Source organism: Theobroma cacao, chromosome 9, assembly GCF_000208745.1.
Source record: "Theobroma cacao cultivar B97-61/B2 chromosome 9, Criollo_cocoa_genome_V2, whole genome shotgun sequence".
Taxonomy (NCBI): Eukaryota; Viridiplantae; Streptophyta; class Magnoliopsida; order Malvales; family Malvaceae; genus Theobroma; species Theobroma cacao.
Window position 1 is genome coordinate 433,267 of NC_030858.1, and position 18,973 is coordinate 452,239.

Below are 18,973 nucleotides of genomic sequence, written 5' to 3' on the forward strand. Positions count from 1 at the left end.
CTTTTACGTGTTTAGAATGTCGATCTGTTTAATTAATTATGTCATTTTTATGCTTAGTTATAAAATTATTAATATCATACTTAAATACAACATGATTATAACACGATAATATGCATTGTCGGGCCTAAGTATAATTTCGAGTTTGGACCTTTTAAATTGCGAAAGATTGGGCTTCCTATCTAATGGCTCGATCACAAGCCCCCAAGGTTGCAGCCCCTTTTATTTGTCTGTTATGGGTCTTTAAAAATTGGGATGACAGCCGTTTAAGAGACGGACATGGACCGTTAATAACCCAAGTCTGAGACAAAATTATGGCAAAAGATTGAGCGACATTTTTCTTGAACCACAGACCCATATAAACAAAAGGGGCCTGTTGGCTACGGGCCCCTTTTTGCCGATTTACCATGTCGGCCTGGGTTTCATTTCACGTTAGCAGCTGATTGAAACAAACAAGGCAGCGATGAAAATTTGCGGAGTAGGACATTTCACCTATACGCAGGATTGAGAAGTTTGCGTTAGATCTAAGTGAATAAACTACACGCCCACGACACGAATACAAGCAACGGACAATTTGCTCGGCCAAACTTTCTTCAGAAACAGAGCAAATTTTGGCACCAAACAGCCTCATTCACGGCGCCAGGTTCTCGACCAGATCGCTGCAATTCAAGGTATTTGCTACTGCAAATCTTTTCACCGTTGTTCATCGTCAACCCTTTTGCCTTTTCTGTGATTTTTATTGAATTGGGACTGGAATCTTTGGGTTGTTTTCTTTTTTGAATATTGGGATTGGGTCTTTTGAAAAATGGTGGGAAAAGGAAAGGCAAATTAAGTTATTCATCTTGTATTTTTTTCCCCGTGAAATTACATAAGTTTGTTGAAAACAAAATGACCCAGCAGCTATTTGGTGGCCTTTATGTTTATTTATTTGATAATAATAATCGTTTCTAGTTTATTAATTCGTGTTTGTTTGTTGCGGGGCGTGGTTAAGGGGGAGATCCTGATGGTAATTGAGACTTGGCCTTGATTTCTTAAGGGGTCAGAGTGGGGAGCAAAAACGGAGCGGATCGGATGGACAAGAACAAGAGCCGTACCGATCTGCTCGCAGCTGGACGTAAAAAGGTTTCCATTATTTACTCTTTCATCTCTGATTTTGGCTGTTGGCCTTTTTTCCCAACATACTCTGTTTGTCTGGTTATGTTATTTGTCTTCAACCATGATTTTTCTTTAAGGCCTGGAATGCTCTAGTTCGTGCTTATAGTTCACCAGCATGTTTTAAGTGCTTTTGAATTTGCCGTTGATTCCTAATGTTACTTCAACCCTTGTTTTATTCTTTTGCTAAAGAAAAGAGTGGAAGAAAACCAAAATCTTTGTCTTCGTTATTCTGAACCTTAAGTAGGGGGTTAGCTGTTTACTTTCCTTTATTTTCTTAACTTGAGCAAATCCTTTTCCTTTCTCCCTTATGGGATGCAATGTCTTTGTCTTTTTGTTAGGTAATAGGATTGATTAGAGTTTAATTTTATGTTATCTTTTATCAGCTTCAACAATATCGCCAGAAGAAGGATGGTAAAGGAAGTAGCAGTAAAGGAAAGTCTTCCAAAAAATCAAACAAATCTGAGCAGCATGAATCTGATGCTGATGCTGCATCTTCTGTTGCCAAACCAACAGTCTCATCACAGGTCTCTGAAGGGGAAACTGCAGATGTTGACTTTTCAGTGTCACAGTCTATGGAGAGTTCACTGCCTTCTGGGCTTGACACTGCAGCAGTTGTTACATCACTGGAGCCCATTGAATCTGAGACAGACAATGTCGATACTGTATTAGCCCATAATGGTGGATTACCCATTGAGGTGATAGCCCCCGGTGAGCATGATGTTGATTCTTCAGTCCCTAATGGTGGGGAAAGTACGCAGAGTGTTGATAGTGAGCTGTGCACAGAAATAACTTCCTCAACTGCAGACATCCCAGTTTTTGAAGGGGAAACAAAACATGATGATGCTCCGCATCCATCTGCTTCAGTTGGTGCCACAGAAGGGACAGTGGTTAAACTTGATGTGGTAGGTGTTAATGAGGAAAGGGGGCAGAACCCACTGCTTTCAGAAGATGATTTTCCTGATATGTCCTTGTCTCAAGCAAGGGGAGATCAGGTAACAGATCTAGGTTGTGCTCTCATTCCCTTGACATATGTTTTTAATTTTTTTCTCTAATTCTCTGTTAGGGGATTGATTTGGGCTAAATTGGGATGAGTTATGTGTGGGTTGATGTATAATTAAATTCTCATTTGTTGCTGGGTAGGGGCAATGCAGGAAGCTAATGGTATGGGGTTGAACCAATTTGATAGAGGCGGTGAAACAGAGTTTGAAGTTGATGGTAGATTTCCTTCGTCTGAGCATGGTGAATGTGCTGAACCTCTCGAAGGGGCAACTTCAGAAGTAACTAGAATGGATGGGCCATCCAGTGAGGCAGAGCAGGCCATCGGCAGAGATGATGCGTCTGTATTTACTGGGGCAGCCAGCAGTTCCCAAGCAGATGGAAGTTTGGCTGTGAGTCCTCAGATGAAAAAACTGGCTGAAGATGTAATACCCTGTTCACCTGTTGAAGAAGAACAAGAAATATGCTCTTCATTTGATGCTATTGGTGGTGAAAAGACTGCAGAAGGAAATCAGCAATATTTACCAGGGGGCTCCTTTGTGTCTTGGGGTAGAAGTCATGAAACATCTCTTCAGACAGAAGCGGCAAGTTCATCAGATCTGACTTTGTTTCTTGCCAGGGATGGTTCTCTCAAACTCTCTCAGCTAGCAGAGGTGATAAGAGGTCTTGATGAAGATGAATATAGGCTTCTGCTTAACTCTCAAGAATTGGTTTCCATTGCAAATGTTGGGACTGATACTTTAGCACCATCTTTCCATCCAGATTTATTCGAGAAATTGAAAGAGGAATTATATCTCACAAGTTTTACGAAAGATATATTTTATTTACAGCTTTCTGAGCAGTCAGATCTGCAAATGGAATCTGATCGGCATTGTCATCAGCTTATTGATGAAATACCTGTGCTTCGTTCTTCCATCAATGAGGTTCACATGAAGAACGCATGCCTTGTAGAAGAGCTAGCACAATGCAGGTCTGAACTCCAGGTTTGTGCTAATGCAAGGGAGGAGCTGCAAAACCAATTTCATACTGCATTGGCACAGGCTGAGGAATTTTCTGCTAAAGCAAATGAGTTGCACGTTAGCCTTGTAAGGTCACAAGAGGATTTATCGAGCCTCTTGTCTGAATTAGCTGATTACAAGAATCTGGTGGCCGCTATACAGGTGGATAATGATAACTTAAATAGGACTCTTCATTCGCTGACTGAGGAGAGAAAGACACTTGCAGAGGAAAAGGAATCTTCTCTCCATGAGAATGAAAAACTGTCAATGGAGTTAGCTAGATACAAGGATTTGGTGGTCACTTTTCAGGAGGAGAGTGAACAGTTAAATGTGACTCTTGCTTCGCTGACTGAGGAGAGAAAGGCACTTGTGGATGAGAAACTGTTGTCTCTTCAGGAGAATGAGAAGCTACTGGCGGAATTAGCTGATTGCAAGGGCTTGATTGCTGCTTTACAGGTGGAACATTCTGACATAAGTAAGAATCTTGCTCTAATGACAGGAGAGAGAATGAAGCTTGAAGAAGAAAAGGAGCTTCTTGCATGTGGGAAAGAGAAAGCAGCTCTTGACTTGGAAGAGTGTAAGGGTTTGCTTGCTGCTCTACAAGATGAAAAGTCTAACTTGAATGGGAACCTTACTTTAGTTACAGAGGAGAGGAAGAAGCTTGAGGAGGACAAGGAGTATCTTTTCCATGAAAATGAGAGACTTGCTTCTGAGTTGCTTGTTCTCCAAGAGCAGTTAACTACAGAACGTGAGGAACACATGCAACTTGAGGCTGAGCTAAAAGAAGTAACAGTGCGCCTAGAGCAGTTAATGGAGGAAAACAGTTTTCTCAGTGCCAGTCTGGACATGCAGAAGGCCAAGATTGTGGAAATTGATGGCAGGGAAAACCGGGATGTTGAAGCTGGGAGTCAAGTACAAAGTTTGGATGTTGGTAGCAGGGTCCAAGAAAATGCAGTTGACAATGAACATTCTTGCCAAATCCCTTCTAAGCAAGATCCTGAAGCTTCCGTTGTGGTATTGGAGAAAACCTTACCTGTTGATGTCGTTGGTGGGCCATCACTTGCACTGCTTGAACAGGAAGTCTTTGATGATTCTTCTGGTTTTCTAGTCTTGAAGGGACACTTGAAGGAGGCTGAGGGAATATTGCAAAACCTTGAAAAGTCATTTGAACAGATGCACTTTCATTCAGCCTTGTTACAGCGCTCCAGCAGTAAATTGGCTGCACCAGGAGTATCGAAACTGATTCAAGCCTTTGAGTCAAAGGTCCAACATGATGAGCCTGAGGTTGAGGAAGGAGATTTGACTGAATACAAATCACTGGCAGATCAATTTAATTCAACAAAAGAGGTAACAGAAAATTTGAGAGCTGTGCTTAAGCTCTTGGGTCAGGATACTGATAATGCTAGTGCACTTTATAGACGTGAGCGGGATTGTAGAAAATCTGCTAATTTCACATTTGGGGAGCTCAAGGTTCAACATGAAGCTTTGAAGGATTACGGTGACAATCTTGAAGCAACCAACATTGAGCTGGGGATTCTGTATGAAGCTGCTAAGCAACATGCTTTTGCAATTGAAGCCAAGAATAATGAACTTGAGGTTCTTTATGAAGCTCTAAAGTATCAAGAAAGTAGCCTCAGTTCAGAAAATGCGGAGCTTGGTGAGAAATTGAGCGAGTATCATTTGAGAATTACTGAAATGCAGAGTCACTTTTCTGATTTACAGCAAAGGTCAGATGAGATGGCTTCTGCTCTAAATCACCAGTTGGAAAGTTTACAGAAGGAAGCAGCTGAGAGGGCATTGATGCTTGAACTAGAATGGAAATCTACAGTTACTCAGATTGTTGAAACAGTCAGGAGGCTTGATGAGTCTATTGGGAGAGTCTCCAACTCCACCTTCTCAAATAACAGCAATGATCTCTTGGATGTAAATAGCCTGGTCACTACTTCTGTTAGTTTTGCCATTAACATAATCCAGGATCTGCAAGAGAAACTAGAAGCTGCTTATACAGGTCATGATGCGCTATCTGGTTCTTATAAAGAAGTCAATGAGAAGTATGATGATTTGCTCAGGAAGAATGAATTAATGGTAGGGATACTAAATGAGTTTTACAATGATCTGAAGAAACTTGTGATTGATTCATGTGTATTGGTGGGTGAGCCTGAGATAAACCCTCAAGTTGAGGAGCTGCCTGATCCCTTAGATTACAGCAAGTATAAGAACTTCATTGAACAACTGGAGTATGTTTTAGGTGAAAGGCTGCAGCTCCAGTCTGTAACTGACCAACTTAATTCAGAATTGATGAATAAGACAAGAGACTTTGAGGAAATGAGAAGAGAATGCCTTAATTCAAATGCCATTCAAAAGCTTATAGAATATGTTGAGAGTGTTGTAGAACCGGAAAGCAATGAGACTGACTCAGATAAAACACCTGGTTCTCGCCTTGAATTTTTAGTTTCTTTGCTTGTTAAGAAGTACAAAGACATTGGTGAGCAGGTGACTGATTGTAGGGAGGAGTTTGGATCTAAGGTGATGGAATTGACAGAGGTGGAGGAAAAGATACATCAGTTAGATGCATTGAGACTTCAGCGTGAATTGGAAATCCTTGCTTTGAAAGAAAGCTTGCGCCAGGAACAGGAAGCCCTTATGACTGCACGTTCTGAGTTACAGGAAAAAATAAGTGAACTTGAACAGTCAGAGCAGCGAGTGTCTTCTCTTAGGGAGAAGCTTAGCATAGCTGTCGCAAAGGGGAAAGGTTTGGTGGTGCAGCGTGATGGTCTTAAGCAGTCATTTGCGGAGACATCTGCTGAACTAGATAGATGCTCTCAGGAATTACAGGTGAAAGATTCCCAGCTTCATGAATTAGAAATAAAACTGAAGACTTACTCAGAGGCAGGTGAGCGTGTGGAAGCTCTGGAATCTGAGCTTTCATACATTCGCAACTCAGCTACCGCATTAAGAGAATCATTTCTTCTCAAAGACTCTGTACTGCAGAGAATTGAAGAGATTTTAGAAGACCTAGATCTGCCTGAGCATTTCCATTCTAGAGATATTATTGAAAAAGTTGATTGGTTAGCAAGGTCCACCACTGGTAATTCTTTGCCTCCCACTGATTGGGATCAGAAAAGTTCTGTTGGTGGTTCATACTCTGATGCGGGTTTTGTCACTGTGGATACCTGGAAAGAAGATGCACAACCAAGCTCAACTGTAGGGGAGGACTTGAGAAGAAAATATGAGGACCTTCAGAGCAAGTTTTATGGGTTGGCAGAACAAAATGAAATGCTGGAACAGTCCTTAATGGAAAGGAACCACTTGGTGCAAAGATGGGAGGAACTTTTGGACGGAATCGATATGCCTTCACAGTTGCGGTCCTTGGAACCTGAAGAAAGGATTGAATGGTTGGGAGGTGCACTTTCAGAGGCTTATCATGATAGAAATTCTTTACAAGAGAAGATTGATAACCTTGAAAACTATTGTGCGTCTTTAACTGCAGATTTGGAAGCGTCTGAAAAGAGAATATATGATCTTGAGGTGGGCCTTCAATCAGTTACTCTTGAGAGGGAGCATCTTTCTGAAAGATTGGAGACTTTGACTTCTGATCATCATAACCATGCAGCAAAGGCAGCTGAGTTTGAACTTGAGAATGAAAACCTCCAGAATAAAGTTAGTGGTTTGCAGGAAGAATTGGTTAAGAGGATTGAAGAGGAGGAAGGTCTTCTCAAGATGGAGGGTGAGATAAGGAGATTGCAGGACTTGGTTTGTGATGTATTACGGGATCCTGAATTAAAAGATTTGGTTCCTGGTGACAGTAGTATTGCATGTTTGGAAGGATTACTGAAGAAACTTATAGAGAATTATACTAGTCTTAATTCTATGAATACTGAACTTGTGAATATTGAAATGGACCAGACCAAGCTAGGTGATGAAGCCAGAAGCAGAGAAGCACTGACTACTACTCAGGAGGATGTAGCTTCTTTGAAAAAAGAGCTGGAGGAGGTGCTGCATGACTTGATGCAAGTGAAGGAGGAAAGAGATGGACACTTCAGAAAGCATCAATCTTTGCTTCATGAAGTTCAAGAACTTGAAAGGAAAAGGGAGGAGTTGCAAGACCTACTAAATCAAGAAGAGCAGAAGTCAGCTTCTGTGAGAGAAAAGTTAAATGTTGCTGTTAGAAAAGGGAAATCTTTGGTGCAACAACGGGACACTCTGAAAAAAACCATTGAAGAGATGAATACTGAGCTGGAAAACTTGAAATCTGAGCTTAGCTACCGGGAAAATGCTCTGGCTGATTATGAATTGAAGATCAGGGACCTCTCTTCTTATCCTGAAAGATTACAAGCTTTAGAAGCGGACAATTTGTTCTTGAGGAATCATCTGACAGAAACTGAGCGCGTTTTGGAGGAGAAAGGACACCTTTTACACAGGGTATTTAACTCCATAGCTGACATTGATGTTGGTGTGGAAATTGATACCTTTGATCCAGTGGAGAAGCTGGGGCGAATTGGGAAAGTGTGCCATGATTTGCATGCAGCTGTTGCTTCTTCTGAACAAGAGTCACGGAAGTCCAAGAGAGCTGCAGAGCTACTGCTTGCAGAGTTGAATGAGGTTCAAGAGAGAAACGATGGTCTTCAGGAAGATCTAGCAAAGGTTGCCAGTGAACTTACAGAAGTCATGAAGGAAAGGGATGTGGCAGAGGCTGCTAAACTTGAAGTTCTGTCGCAACTTGAAAAGTTATCCACAGTTCACTCTGAAGAGAATAGGAAACAATATTCTGAATTAATGATATTACAATCTAGTGTAAATGAACTCAGGAAGGGCTTCAATGATATTCATAATCTACTATCTGATGTTTCTTCGAAGGACTTAGAATTTCTGCAAAATTTGGAGGTTAACATCAAGTCATGCTTGGAAGGGGATGATGCTCGAGATGTGGCTGGCTCGCCATACATTACATCCAGCAATTTAGAGAACAAGGTAACTTTTTCATGTCCTGCCTTTCCTTTGTGCATCCATTTTGGGGTATGCCTTTTTCAGTAAATATAGTGGTTTGCCTCTGTTATGGTTTCTTTTGTATTTTCCTTGCAGCCAGTTGATAATTATGCTTGCTGTATTATTTTTTTTTTTTGATAAGCTTGCTGTATTGTTACTTGTAATTTTATTTTATTTCTTTTTGATTAGCATGCAAGTCATCTGTATTGAACAAAAACCTCATTTCACATTGAGGTATTTCTTTAAATAGATTATTTTTTTAATTGTTTCTTGGTTTCCTCTTCAGAACTTTCAATCCATGGATACTTGGTCAGTTACCAATATGCAGGACCTTATGGATGATGATGCTATAGTCAAAGTTTGCAGTTTAATCCGGCATCACTTGCAAGGTTTGATGACTGAAATTGCTGCACTCAAAGAAAAGTTCATTGTGCACTCAAAATTATTACATGAACAAGGTCACAGTATATCGAATGTACTGGGGATCTTGCACAGAGAAAGAAATTCTCTGAAAGAGTCATTTGAAGCTATGAGGCGAAACATTATGCATATAGAATCAATTGGGAAAGAGAAAGACCTGGAGATTGTTGTGTTGAGAAGAAACATTGCCTTGCTTTATGAAGCCTGTGCTAATTCAGTCTTGGAAATTGAAAATAGAAAAGCTGAGCTGTTAGGAAATAATTTGGCTACTGCTGATCAGGGGACTTACTTGAAGCATGTAACATTAGCTGATGGAGGACTTCCTCTTAGTGGACAAGATAGTGTTTCATCCGAGGAACATATTAGGACTGTGGCAGATAAACTTTTGTCAACAATGAAAGATTTTTCGAGCATGAAAGCTGAAATTGCTGAAGGAAGCCAAAGGGAAATGAAAATTACCATAGCAAACTTGCAGAAAGAGCTGCAGGAGAAGGATATCCAAAAAGAACGAATTTGCATGGAGCTTGTTGGTCAAATCAAGTTAGCTGAAGCAGCTGCTACGAATTACTCGCGAGATCTTCAATCTTCAAAAACACTGGTGCATGATTTGGAGAAAGAAGTGGAAGTAATGAGGGAAGAACAGAAGTCATTACAGCAGAGAGTAAAAGAACTGCAGGAAAGACTCAAATCACTGACAGACGTGTTATCATCCAAAGATCAGGGTATGTGTCATTTTTTGGATCCTACTTTTATTTTACCTGTATATATTTATCAGGTTGGAATCCTTATTTATTAATGCTATTTGCTGACAGAAATTGAGGCCCTCACACAAGCACTTGATGAGGAGGAGATCCAAATGGAAGAGTTGACAAAGAAGATCGAGGAACTAGAAAAAGTTTTGCAACAAAAGAACACAGATTTGGAGAACCTTGAAGCTTCTCGTGGAAAGGTTGTGAAAAAGCTTTCCATCACTGTGAGCAAGTTTGATGAGCTTCATAATCTATCGGAAAGTCTTCTAGCTGAGGTTGAACAGCTTCAATCACAATTACAAGATCGGGATGCTGAGATCTCCTTCTTAAGACAAGAGGTCACTAGATGCACCAATGATGTTCTTGTCACATCACAAATGAGCAACAAAAGAGATTCAGATGAGATATACGAGTTTCTGACTTGGATTGAGGCAATCTTTTCTCGTGTTGGGGTACCTGTTTTGCATTTTGATACTAAAAACAGTAAGGTGCCTGAATACAAGGAAATAATACAGAAAAAGATTAGTTCTGTTATATCAGAATTGGAGGACCTACGGGGGGTTGCTCAAAGTAGGGATGAATTGTTGCAAGCAGAACGGAGTAAAGTGGAGGAGTTGACACGCAGAGAAGAAACTCTCAAGAAGACTTTGCGTGAGAAGGAATCCCAATTAGATTTGCTTGAAGCTGAGGGAGATGTTGGTCAGGCTGCTAGTTTGAACTCAGAAATTGTGGAAGTTGAACCTGTGGTAAGTTATTTCATGTGTTTGCAAGTTCCTTTGATAGCAGATGGGCAGTTAGGACCTCTTACAGATCTACTGATAGGCAAAACTGTGACGTGAGCAAGGATAACCTAAGTTTTATGTCAGAAAATTTCTAGTTTCCTCATTTCATTCTGGAAGGAGGAAGTCTTGGCTGGGTTTATCACACATACATAGATGCATGAATAGAGCTATAGAAGCTCAATCTATAAGGCAAATATATCAGCATTTGACATATTAAGTTTCTGCTTATAAATTGGACTGTTTTAATAAATGATGATGATTTTAAAGTTGACAGTTAGGTATTTTCATCTTATCTGTTCACAAGAATAAGTTATACCTTTTGCAGTATCAACAGCAACGGAATTTTTATTGAGTAGTCTATTTTACTGAATATTTGTGTAGATAAACAAGTGGGCATTAGCGGGGACCTCCACAGCATCCCAAGTTCGTAGTTTGCGTAAAGTCAATAATGATCAAGTTGCTATTGCTATAGATATGGATGATGGTAGCAATAGTAGGTTAGAAGATGAAGATGAAGATAAAGGTATTCTTTGCTGCTTTCTTAAAATTATTTGTTCATTACTCATTTATGCTTCTAGTAAAGATAAGTTTTATTTAAAATTGCACATCCTTTAGTCCTTACATTTTAATTCATTGTTTCCTCAGTTCATGGTTTCAAATCACTTACCTCATCAAGAATTGTTCCAAGATTTACAAGACCAATAACCGATATGGTAGATGGCTTATGGTAGGGTTCATTTCTGTTTTTCAGTTTGTGTTGATTTGAAGTTGTGCAAATTTCATTTGGGCTGAGAGTTTGTTTATTTATTTACGCACAAAAGCAGCCTTTTTATTCAAGTAACTATGTTATGTTTATGAATTCTGCTAGGGTTTCTTGTGATCGGGCGCTTATGCGACAACCTGCCTTACGGCTTGGCATTATAATCTATTGGGCTGTACTGCATACGCTGTTGGCAGCTTTTGTATTTTGACAAGCCAATCTGGTTAGTGGCCACTTTGTCAGATGTGTTGTTTCATAGAGTTCTGGCATCATGCGTAGTGAATATGTTGATCTTTAATCTCCCTGGTTTTTTTAGTCTACATTTCAGAGTTATATGCCTTTTAATCCTGTTTGAGATCAGCACTATTCTACTTTTCCTCAGATTACATTTCATTGATTTCTCTTATGTCTTGTTTCCTAACTCCTGTCTTTTCCTCTTATCCTTGCATCATTTCATAATCCAATTTGTGTCCTGTTTCTTACAAATCCATGCTTCTCATACTTGAGTTTATGGTCTTGCTGTTCTGCAGGTTTTCCATCTGTTTTTGAGTCAAAGTTTAGCAAGGAGTGCCACCCACGATTTTTCCTTCAAATGCATACTTGGCTCAATAATCATTTTTTATCTTTCTGAACATGGACCATTGATTCATTATTTAGCTCAACCAGGCAACTTTGATTTGCTGTTTTTATCTGTATGCATCTCAGATTGCTTGGTTATGTCCAATAAGAAAAAATCATCGTTACAATTACATAGGACATAGATTAAGGATTGTTCACTTTGAACCCAACCAAAGGTTGTATGATGCTACTGTAGTTAAAAAGATTTGTCTACAAGCAACAGATTTTGTTAGTTATACACAAACAAGAATGCTGCATTTTGAATGGTGTTCAATCTTGTACGTATTCAGCAGATTTGCATTACAGTTTGTGCATATCTAACCTTATTTTCCTCTGGTGGCTACTTATCGCCCTCTCTTCCCCCACCTTTCTCTTTTGTTGGCTTAGTCCTGAAGTTCTGCTTTCAGGTATTGGAATCTTAGTGCTTTAATGGTTGTAGTCAAATCGAAGATGGTCTTAACTTGAACTTGTGTCGTACAACTTTTCAACGTGCAAAAACTCTCTAGGCTATAGATTCGATATGTTTGCTTATGATAAAATGTATGAAAAAGAAGAAAAATGGAAGAATGCTGGTGTTTGGGCTAAACTGATGACTAGTTTATACATAAAACATATGAGGTTGAGACATAGATATCACTAAGACCGCACGCAACATAGAGTGGCTACCGATAGCAAACTAGAAATGTTATCATTTCTCTTTGGAGATTGGACAAAAGAAGAAAGATTCGGGGGGGGGGGGCGCGGTGTGGAGGGGAATGGGCACAATCAATAGAAATTTGTTTATGGTTCAGTCACAGTGCACTTGTCAATAGCCCAACTTGGTCTTCAAAGTCTTTAACGTTTCCGCCCGGATGCTCCTTGAATCTTGCTATCCTAAAATGCTTTAGCTCAATTCCTTCTGCCTTTCCAGTAAGCACGAGATCAGCCAGTATCCTTCCAATCACCGGCGCCATCTTGAATCCATGGCCGGAAAAACCTCCACCTATCACCACATCCTTCCCAAACTCCCCTCCCAGAAAATCAAGCACGAAATCTTCATCCGGGGTCATCGAGTACACGCACAATTGAGTTGCAGCAGGTCCACTTGAATCAACGGACCCTCTGAAAGTCTCCTCAATCCATTGCTTCAAGGAGCTGGGAATGACTCCAGGTCCCCATGTCCTCTTATCAGGGTCGCAAGGATACCCTCCATGCACTGCTACTTTGATCAGCCCTGGGTACTCCAACGATGGTGTGCCATACATGTATGGCTTCCCATAGCTAGCGAATGTCGGAAAATCACTTTCAATTGCGTACTTAGCCTCGTGCCCCTCCTTGATCCTCCAATAACACACATTTGTTTCCAGAGGTTGAATGGGCAGCTCAACCCCACTGACCTTCTTGACTAACTTTCTCATCCAAGAGCCCGCTGTCACCACACATTTTTTACCCCAAAACTTGTCACCGTTGCTTGTACTCACTATCACCCCGCCTTTCACCCCATCTCTGGTTACACCGTTCACCTCCATGTTGTCCCAGAGGAATGCACCATGCTTAAGCGCCAGCATTTGGAACATTGACACCGCCTTGGTGGGCTTGATGACACCACCATGCTCGCAGGACACTCCAATCCAGCCCTCCGGGATATCAATCCTGCCGGAAAACTTTTCGGTGACTTGCTGGCGGTCGAGGACCTGGTGTGGCATGGACTTCCTTTGGCACGTGGAGATGACAGCGAGAAGGCTCTTGGCATCGGCTGGGCCCATGTCAACGTGTCGGGCCTTGAAGTAGACCCTGAAGCCAATCTCAGACTGGGCCTGCTCCCACATCTGATAGGACTCATTGACCATGTCATGGTAGTAGTCCTCGGGGTACGTTGCTCGGATGGTGCGGGACTCGCCATGCGAAGAACCCCGGTGGTGCAGAAAGTCGAACTGCTCCAGCAGCAGAGTTTTCTGGCCTCTTTTGGCTAGTTGGTATGCGGTGGAGCTGCCCATGACGCCTGCTCCCACTACAATTACGTCAAATTCATCAGCCGAATATCCCATCTCTCTCTCCCCCTTTCTCTCTCTCTGTGTCTCTCAGTGATAAGAAAAGAAATGCTTTAGCGGTTGTTTTCTGCTTGGTTGGATTGAGATATATACTCCTAGTGGGTAATTAAGATGAGATTTCAATGTACAGATCAACCCTTTGGCTGGAAATTCCATTATTGCCATTCGATGATCTGTTTCCCTTCCGATTTAATACATATGGAGATAGTTGGCACCTTCACTCCACAGCCAAGAAAAGAAAAAAAATCAAATTCTAAAAGCCGAAAACGATAAGTATTAGTTGGATAATGAATGGGCTATAACAACAAAATGGAAATAATTCTTCCATAGAAGTAAAACTATTGAAAAGTGAGGATACTTTGTTTTTAGTTCAAAATGAAAGCGAAGAATATTCGTAGCAAAAATGAGCAAACACAAGAACTAGACAAGGTAGAGGATCGTCCAATTTTGATCTAACTGAACAGATGTCAGGGCCATTTCCACGTGGTACATTTAATACTGTACGTCAACAGTGAAGCCAAAATACCCGGATTCCCTTCCTGCAATTTGTCTTTGGCAGCCAAGGAAATTATGATTATGTTTGGCCAATCATCATGATCACTGCATTGGCACGATTCGATGCATCTTCCTTCGGATTCCCACATTAAGCTCTGATGATAAGATTGCTTAGTTTGAAACACAACTTGGGTCGTCCTTCATGTGTTTATTTCCTTTTTCTCCCTTCAATTGTCTAATCAATTAAGTAAGATGCATGTCCAAGATTGATATTGACTAGAAAATGCTAAAACGTCAGGAAAATTATAATGAAGAATTTGAAGGCGTCTTGGGATATAGATTAACGTGTAACTCCAATCCTTTCAGCCGCAATTAAGCTGGGAATGGGGAACTTTGTCAGATGGTGCAACATGTTCACTTTCGTCACCGTCCATTTGTTCTATTCTATATAATCAGAAAACCAATCTTTTGCTTTCTATAATGGCCTAATTAAACTAATGCGCCTACCTTTTGCTTTTTGGAAGTGAAGGGTGGATATTTTTTTGGGCATGAAAATGGGAACGAAATTGTTTAGCCGACTAATGAGTGACAATCAGCCATGATTCACGAGGCACTCAGAATTGTGACAAACGAGCTCTAACCAATGTTTGGGCAACAGGAAATTTTGATTAGTTAGGTACAGGTTAGTAGTTGGGAGTTCTTTGGATCTTTGGCGCCTAATTGCATCACGAATCACGTGTGTATATTTAGAGAGTTCTTCAACAGATATGGTCCAGCGTCTGCATCACCAAGGACAAATGAATTTTCATGTCATAGCTGACTGACAAAGAGATCAGAACAAAAGATCGAGTCATCCTCCACCACCTATAGCTGTATTCAAGTTAACAGTAATAGATGATCCTTCTGCTGGCAATGGAATATTTTTATTTGGGCACACTGCACGTGTTTGCAAGCTGTGAATGTCTCTTGTTTTAGAGGATTTGGGTTTTCGCTTCCATGTTGGGTCCAAGCTGTTGGCTGGAAATTAATGGTCCTTCTTGGCCCCATCACAATGGCGGTTGGACGCTGCCTGTGGGACTGTTGTAGGGCAACCAGCAACCAAGCCACTGGCATAACTAAACTGATTCAAGCACTATTTCCTTTTTATCCAGGATCAGTTGCACAAAATTTTATCCGGGCATCGTCGATTGATGAAATGACCTGGCGAGAACGTTAAATATACACTGCATTGTGCAATAGATGCATGGTAGTAGGAGCCTTAAGCTTTAGACAGGGAAAAGGCAATAAAAAAAAGTTGAAAATACTGACTTTTAATTGTGAAATAACAAGGGAGCATGTGGGCTAAATGTTAGTCATTCAGGTGAATGAACAATATGGCCATAATTAACTTGAGAAAGAATAATGCAAGTGAAGAAAACTAGGAAAAAACCAGATAATCTTATCTTAAGTTTCTGATCCCTCCAACCTAAAACTGTAGCTAAGGCTCTCCTCTATTTGAATGATGAGTATTTTATGTCTTTTTGTTAGGCTTGAAGACATACTTGATGATTGAATCCTTAATGGACAACAATTCGGGAAATTCTTTCTTTAGCTTTGCTGCATCCAACTCATTGTTACTCCTTGGTGCTACAATCACCTTAGCCTGTTCTTCCAAGCTGAAGTTTTTCCATTTGAATTGAGGATTTATGTATGCACTGTACATCTCTAAGATCTCGTTGTGGCTTATAACTCCTGGATTGGTGAAGTTCCATATCCCTCTGCAGTTCCTCTTTGCCATCTCGATCGAGATCAGTAGGAGCTCATCTAGCACTGTCATGCTGTTTGGTATATTCACCACTTTGTTGTAGCGGGTTATCTTTGTTATGAAGTTCCGAGGGTTGCTAAGATCTGATGAAATTGGCATTCGAACTCTGAGAGTGCAGACATTGTCATACTCTTGTAGAAGCTCCTCAACCTGAAAAATGTAGTACATACTACAGATTAAATGGCGAAAATAGCTAAAACCATTGCTGAAAAGTAACAAAAAGGAAAAGTCCTTCAATGTCACCATAGCCTTGGTCTTAGAATAGAAGGAACCGATGAAGTTGGGCTTATCTTCCTCTTTGAATCCAATGCCTGATCCTAGTGGATGCTCTTTATCATATTCGAAAATACAGCCAGTTGCAAAGTTCATCAGCAGAAGATCATGCTCTCTGCAAACATCAGCAAGATTTAATGTCCCTACTACATTCGTCCTTATAGTTTCAACCTTATGTGATTCGCACCAATCAACATTAGGCCTCCCAGTAACCCCAGCTGCATTAAACACATGTGTGGGTTGTACTCGCCTAATATCTTCCACAAGTGACCTCCTATCTTCTAGTCTTCCTCTCCCATACTCAAATACGATATTCTTTTCTGCGCAAAGATTTCCCAACAAACCACCAATCCAACCAGTTCTTCCATATATCAAGAATTTCAGTCTTGAAGAGTCAGCACAATCACCTTCCATTCTATTTTTGCAATTTTCAGATTGTAAGAAAAATGCATTATCATCGGAATAAGTCATTACTGAGAGATACGGGTGTGGACTGAGGGCAGCAGATACATCACCCCACCAATCAGAGTTACCAGTATACCACTCCATCGTCATCTTTAATCCTTCCTCCCAAGAAGTCCTTTCTTTCCAGCCAAGCTTCTTGAGTTTTTGATCATCCAAGAAGTATCTCTGATCATTGAAAGGTCTATCTTGAACAAATTTGATAGCTTCTTTAGGGTTCAAACCAAAGAGCTTGCAAATGTCCTCTGCAACGTCAATGACTCGTCTTTCCCTTTTAGTGCCAATATTGTACACATGCCCTACGACCCCTTTATGCAGAATCACATCAAAAGCCTCTGCAACATCATCAGAGTGTAGATAGCTTCTCACATTTGTGCCATTGCCATGAATTGGCAACTCCCTACCTTTCATAGCAAGGAGGATTAATTTGGGGATGAGCTTTTCTGGATATTGGTTAGGACCATAGACATTATTGCCCCTAGTAGTAATTATTGGAAGGCCATAAGACCTATGATAAGCCATGACCAGCATTTCAGCCCCTGCTTTGGTGGCAGAGTAAGGATTTGTGGGAAGCAGCTGAGAAGCCTCAGGATTTCCAATGTCAGTTTCCATGTCAGTTTCTCCATAAACTTCATCGGTGCTCACATGAATGAACCTCTTGATCTGCTTTGACACCTTGCAGGCTTCAAGAAGTACATGGGTGCCATAAATATTATTGTTAGTGAATTCAAAGGAGTTTCCAAATGAATTATCAACATGGGTTTGGGCAGCAAAGTGCATTATAGTATCAATATCCTCGGCTACCAGAAGATAGTTAAGAAGATCAGTACAAATGATATCACCCTTGACAAATTTGAAGTTCGGAGAGGAGAAACATGGCTGGAGATTCTTGAGGCTGGAACAGTAGTCTAACTTGTCAAGAGCCACGATCTTGTACTCAGGGTAGTTATTGATCAGTCTACTTGTCACATGGGAGGCAATGAAACCGGCTGCACCCGTTATCAGGATTTTTTTGGGTGCATAAGGAGCAGGTTCAGAAGACATCCTCGGTTTTCTTTCTCTGGTCTCAATATGCTAGCACTGCATAAAGTATTCCAAAGAAAACAAAAAGATTCAACAAGAAATTATGATTAAAACATTGGATGAGCAAAGGTTAAATGCATAAAAGTATCTAGTGCAACTTCAATCCTCTCAAAATATGCATATTTTATCGGTAAAATCACTCAAAAAAAGATACTACAAACATTCACTGCATGTACTCTCTACAGAATGCAGATAAGGCATTTAAATCATCTTCATTTAGAAACTTAAAATGAATATCAGAATCGAAAATGGAAAGAACCATAATCCAACATACACTGATCATCTAATTCTCCCAAAAATTGTCAACAACTCTTGCCCGAAATGATGCCATATCTGCAAGAAGAGCTTTATCCAAGATGGTATTCGATGCTATGACATGAAAGTTCTCTTTGTGGCAAATCTAATGTAAATGGAAAGAAAGAAAGGGAAAAACCAACACACATGGCAATGCATTGCACAAGAAGAATGTGTCTATTATTGGGAGAGGAGCAGATTCACGTGATTCGAAAAGAGTGGCGAAACAGGTGATGGAAGACATGATGGAGTGGAAATAGAAGAAAGCTTGGATCAAATCTTGAGTCATAAGTTCAGGGTTGTTAGAGATTAAGAAGGTCTCTGACTTTGTGCTAAGGCTACAACTCATGTAACGTGTTATTCATCCCGACGGTCTTCCAGCTTCAGATCAACCATGGACGCTGACCTTATCTTTTATTTTCCCGTAAAATTCCAGTAATTAGAGAATTTAAACTTGGTTCATTTATCCAAAAAAGGAAAAGAAATTGAATTTGTTAGATTTAGGGATAGAGATTATAACATATAGTCCTAGAATATATATATCATTTTATCTTTTGTGAACCTGAATTTGTTAGATTTCAAAGCTAGATTTTATCTTATCTCTTCTATAGATTTACTCACGGTTAGGTAATTTATTAATAAAAAAAGAATTCGAACCCTTACTTTTTAAGTAGAGAGATCAAATACTAATCAATGAACTAAATACTCAAGTGCTTACGATTAAGTAGTTTAATGCTTCATATGTTTGTAAAATGCACCAGAAATCACTTTGCTTAGCTGCTCAGGTCATGCAATAAGCAAAATTTCAGACAATGTTTGTGACTATTTTAGCAAATTAACTTACACACGTATGACACTCGCTAATCAAGACATATATGCATAGAAATTTATCTAAAATAACTACCAAAATGCTACATTTAATCTTTCCATTAAACATGATTTATTGAGGGGAAAACTTTGTCTCTTACTGGAATGACTCTAAAAACTCAACATTATGGGTCTCAAATTACTCTTTTATTCATTGAAAACTAACCCATATCCATAACTGTATTAAGACCTATAAAAGCAATT

At 40.2% G+C, this 18,973-nt stretch overlaps 3 protein-coding genes across 6 annotated transcripts; 1 reads left to right on the forward strand and 2 right to left on the reverse strand.

The window, feature by feature from the left end:
- Positions 452-11,728, forward strand: LOC18587638 (protein MLP1). Of its 4 annotated transcripts, none has more exons than XM_018127283.1 (10): positions 452-668; positions 989-1,119; positions 1,536-2,157; positions 2,293-8,117; positions 8,419-9,274; positions 9,365-10,047; positions 10,465-10,606; positions 10,729-10,810; positions 10,952-11,066; positions 11,374-11,728. In XM_018127283.1, the coding sequence occupies exons 2-9, from the start codon at positions 1,069-1,071 to the stop codon at positions 11,052-11,054; spliced, it is 8,364 nt and encodes a 2,787-aa protein (XP_017982772.1). In that variant the 5' UTR covers positions 452-668; positions 989-1,068; the 3' UTR covers positions 11,055-11,066; positions 11,374-11,728. The 4 variants fall into 4 exon arrangements, with proteins under 4 accessions (XP_017982772.1, XP_017982773.1, XP_017982774.1 ...); XM_018127284.1 differs by having other exon boundaries at positions 1,536-2,144; positions 2,304-8,117; XM_018127285.1 differs by lacking the exons at positions 452-668; positions 989-1,119 and having other exon boundaries at positions 2,078-2,144.
- LOC18587639 (probable sarcosine oxidase) lies at positions 12,035-13,762 on the reverse strand. Its single transcript, XM_007011556.2, has one exon. The coding sequence runs from the start codon at positions 13,486-13,488 to the stop codon at positions 12,253-12,255; it is 1,236 nt and encodes a 411-aa protein (XP_007011618.2). The 5' UTR covers positions 13,489-13,762; the 3' UTR covers positions 12,035-12,252.
- On the reverse strand, positions 15,271-18,319 carry LOC18587640 (trifunctional UDP-glucose 4,6-dehydratase/UDP-4-keto-6-deoxy-D-glucose 3,5-epimerase/UDP-4-keto-L-rhamnose-reductase RHM2). The gene is made up of 3 exons (XM_007011557.2): positions 17,883-18,319; positions 16,034-17,605; positions 15,271-15,940 (listed from the first exon to the last, which is right to left on the reverse strand). Exons 2-3 carry the CDS (start codon positions 17,567-17,569, stop codon positions 15,497-15,499), a joined length of 1,980 nt encoding a protein of 659 aa, XP_007011619.2. The 5' UTR covers positions 17,570-17,605; positions 17,883-18,319; the 3' UTR covers positions 15,271-15,496.

Excerpts from the sequence above, each read along its gene's own strand:
- LOC18587638 (XM_018127283.1), top strand. The coding sequence starts at position 1,069 with ATGGACAAGAACAAGAGCCGTACCGATCTGCTCGCAGCTGGACGTAAA. Across the intron at positions 8,118-8,418 it reads CCAGCAATTTAGAGAACAAG|AACTTTCAATCCATGGATAC; the intron begins GTAACTTTTTCA and ends TTTCCTCTTCAG. Across the intron at positions 10,048-10,464 it reads TTGTGGAAGTTGAACCTGTG|ATAAACAAGTGGGCATTAGC; the intron begins GTAAGTTATTTC and ends ATATTTGTGTAG.
- LOC18587639 (XM_007011556.2), bottom strand. The coding sequence starts at position 13,488 with ATGGGATATTCGGCTGATGAATTTGACGTAATTGTAGTGGGAGCAGGC.
- LOC18587640 (XM_007011557.2), bottom strand. The coding sequence starts at position 17,569 with ATGTCTTCTGAACCTGCTCCTTATGCACCCAAAAAAATCCTGATAACG. Across the intron at positions 15,941-16,033 it reads ATTCTAAGACCAAGGCTATG|GTTGAGGAGCTTCTACAAGA; the intron begins GTGACATTGAAG and ends TACATTTTTCAG.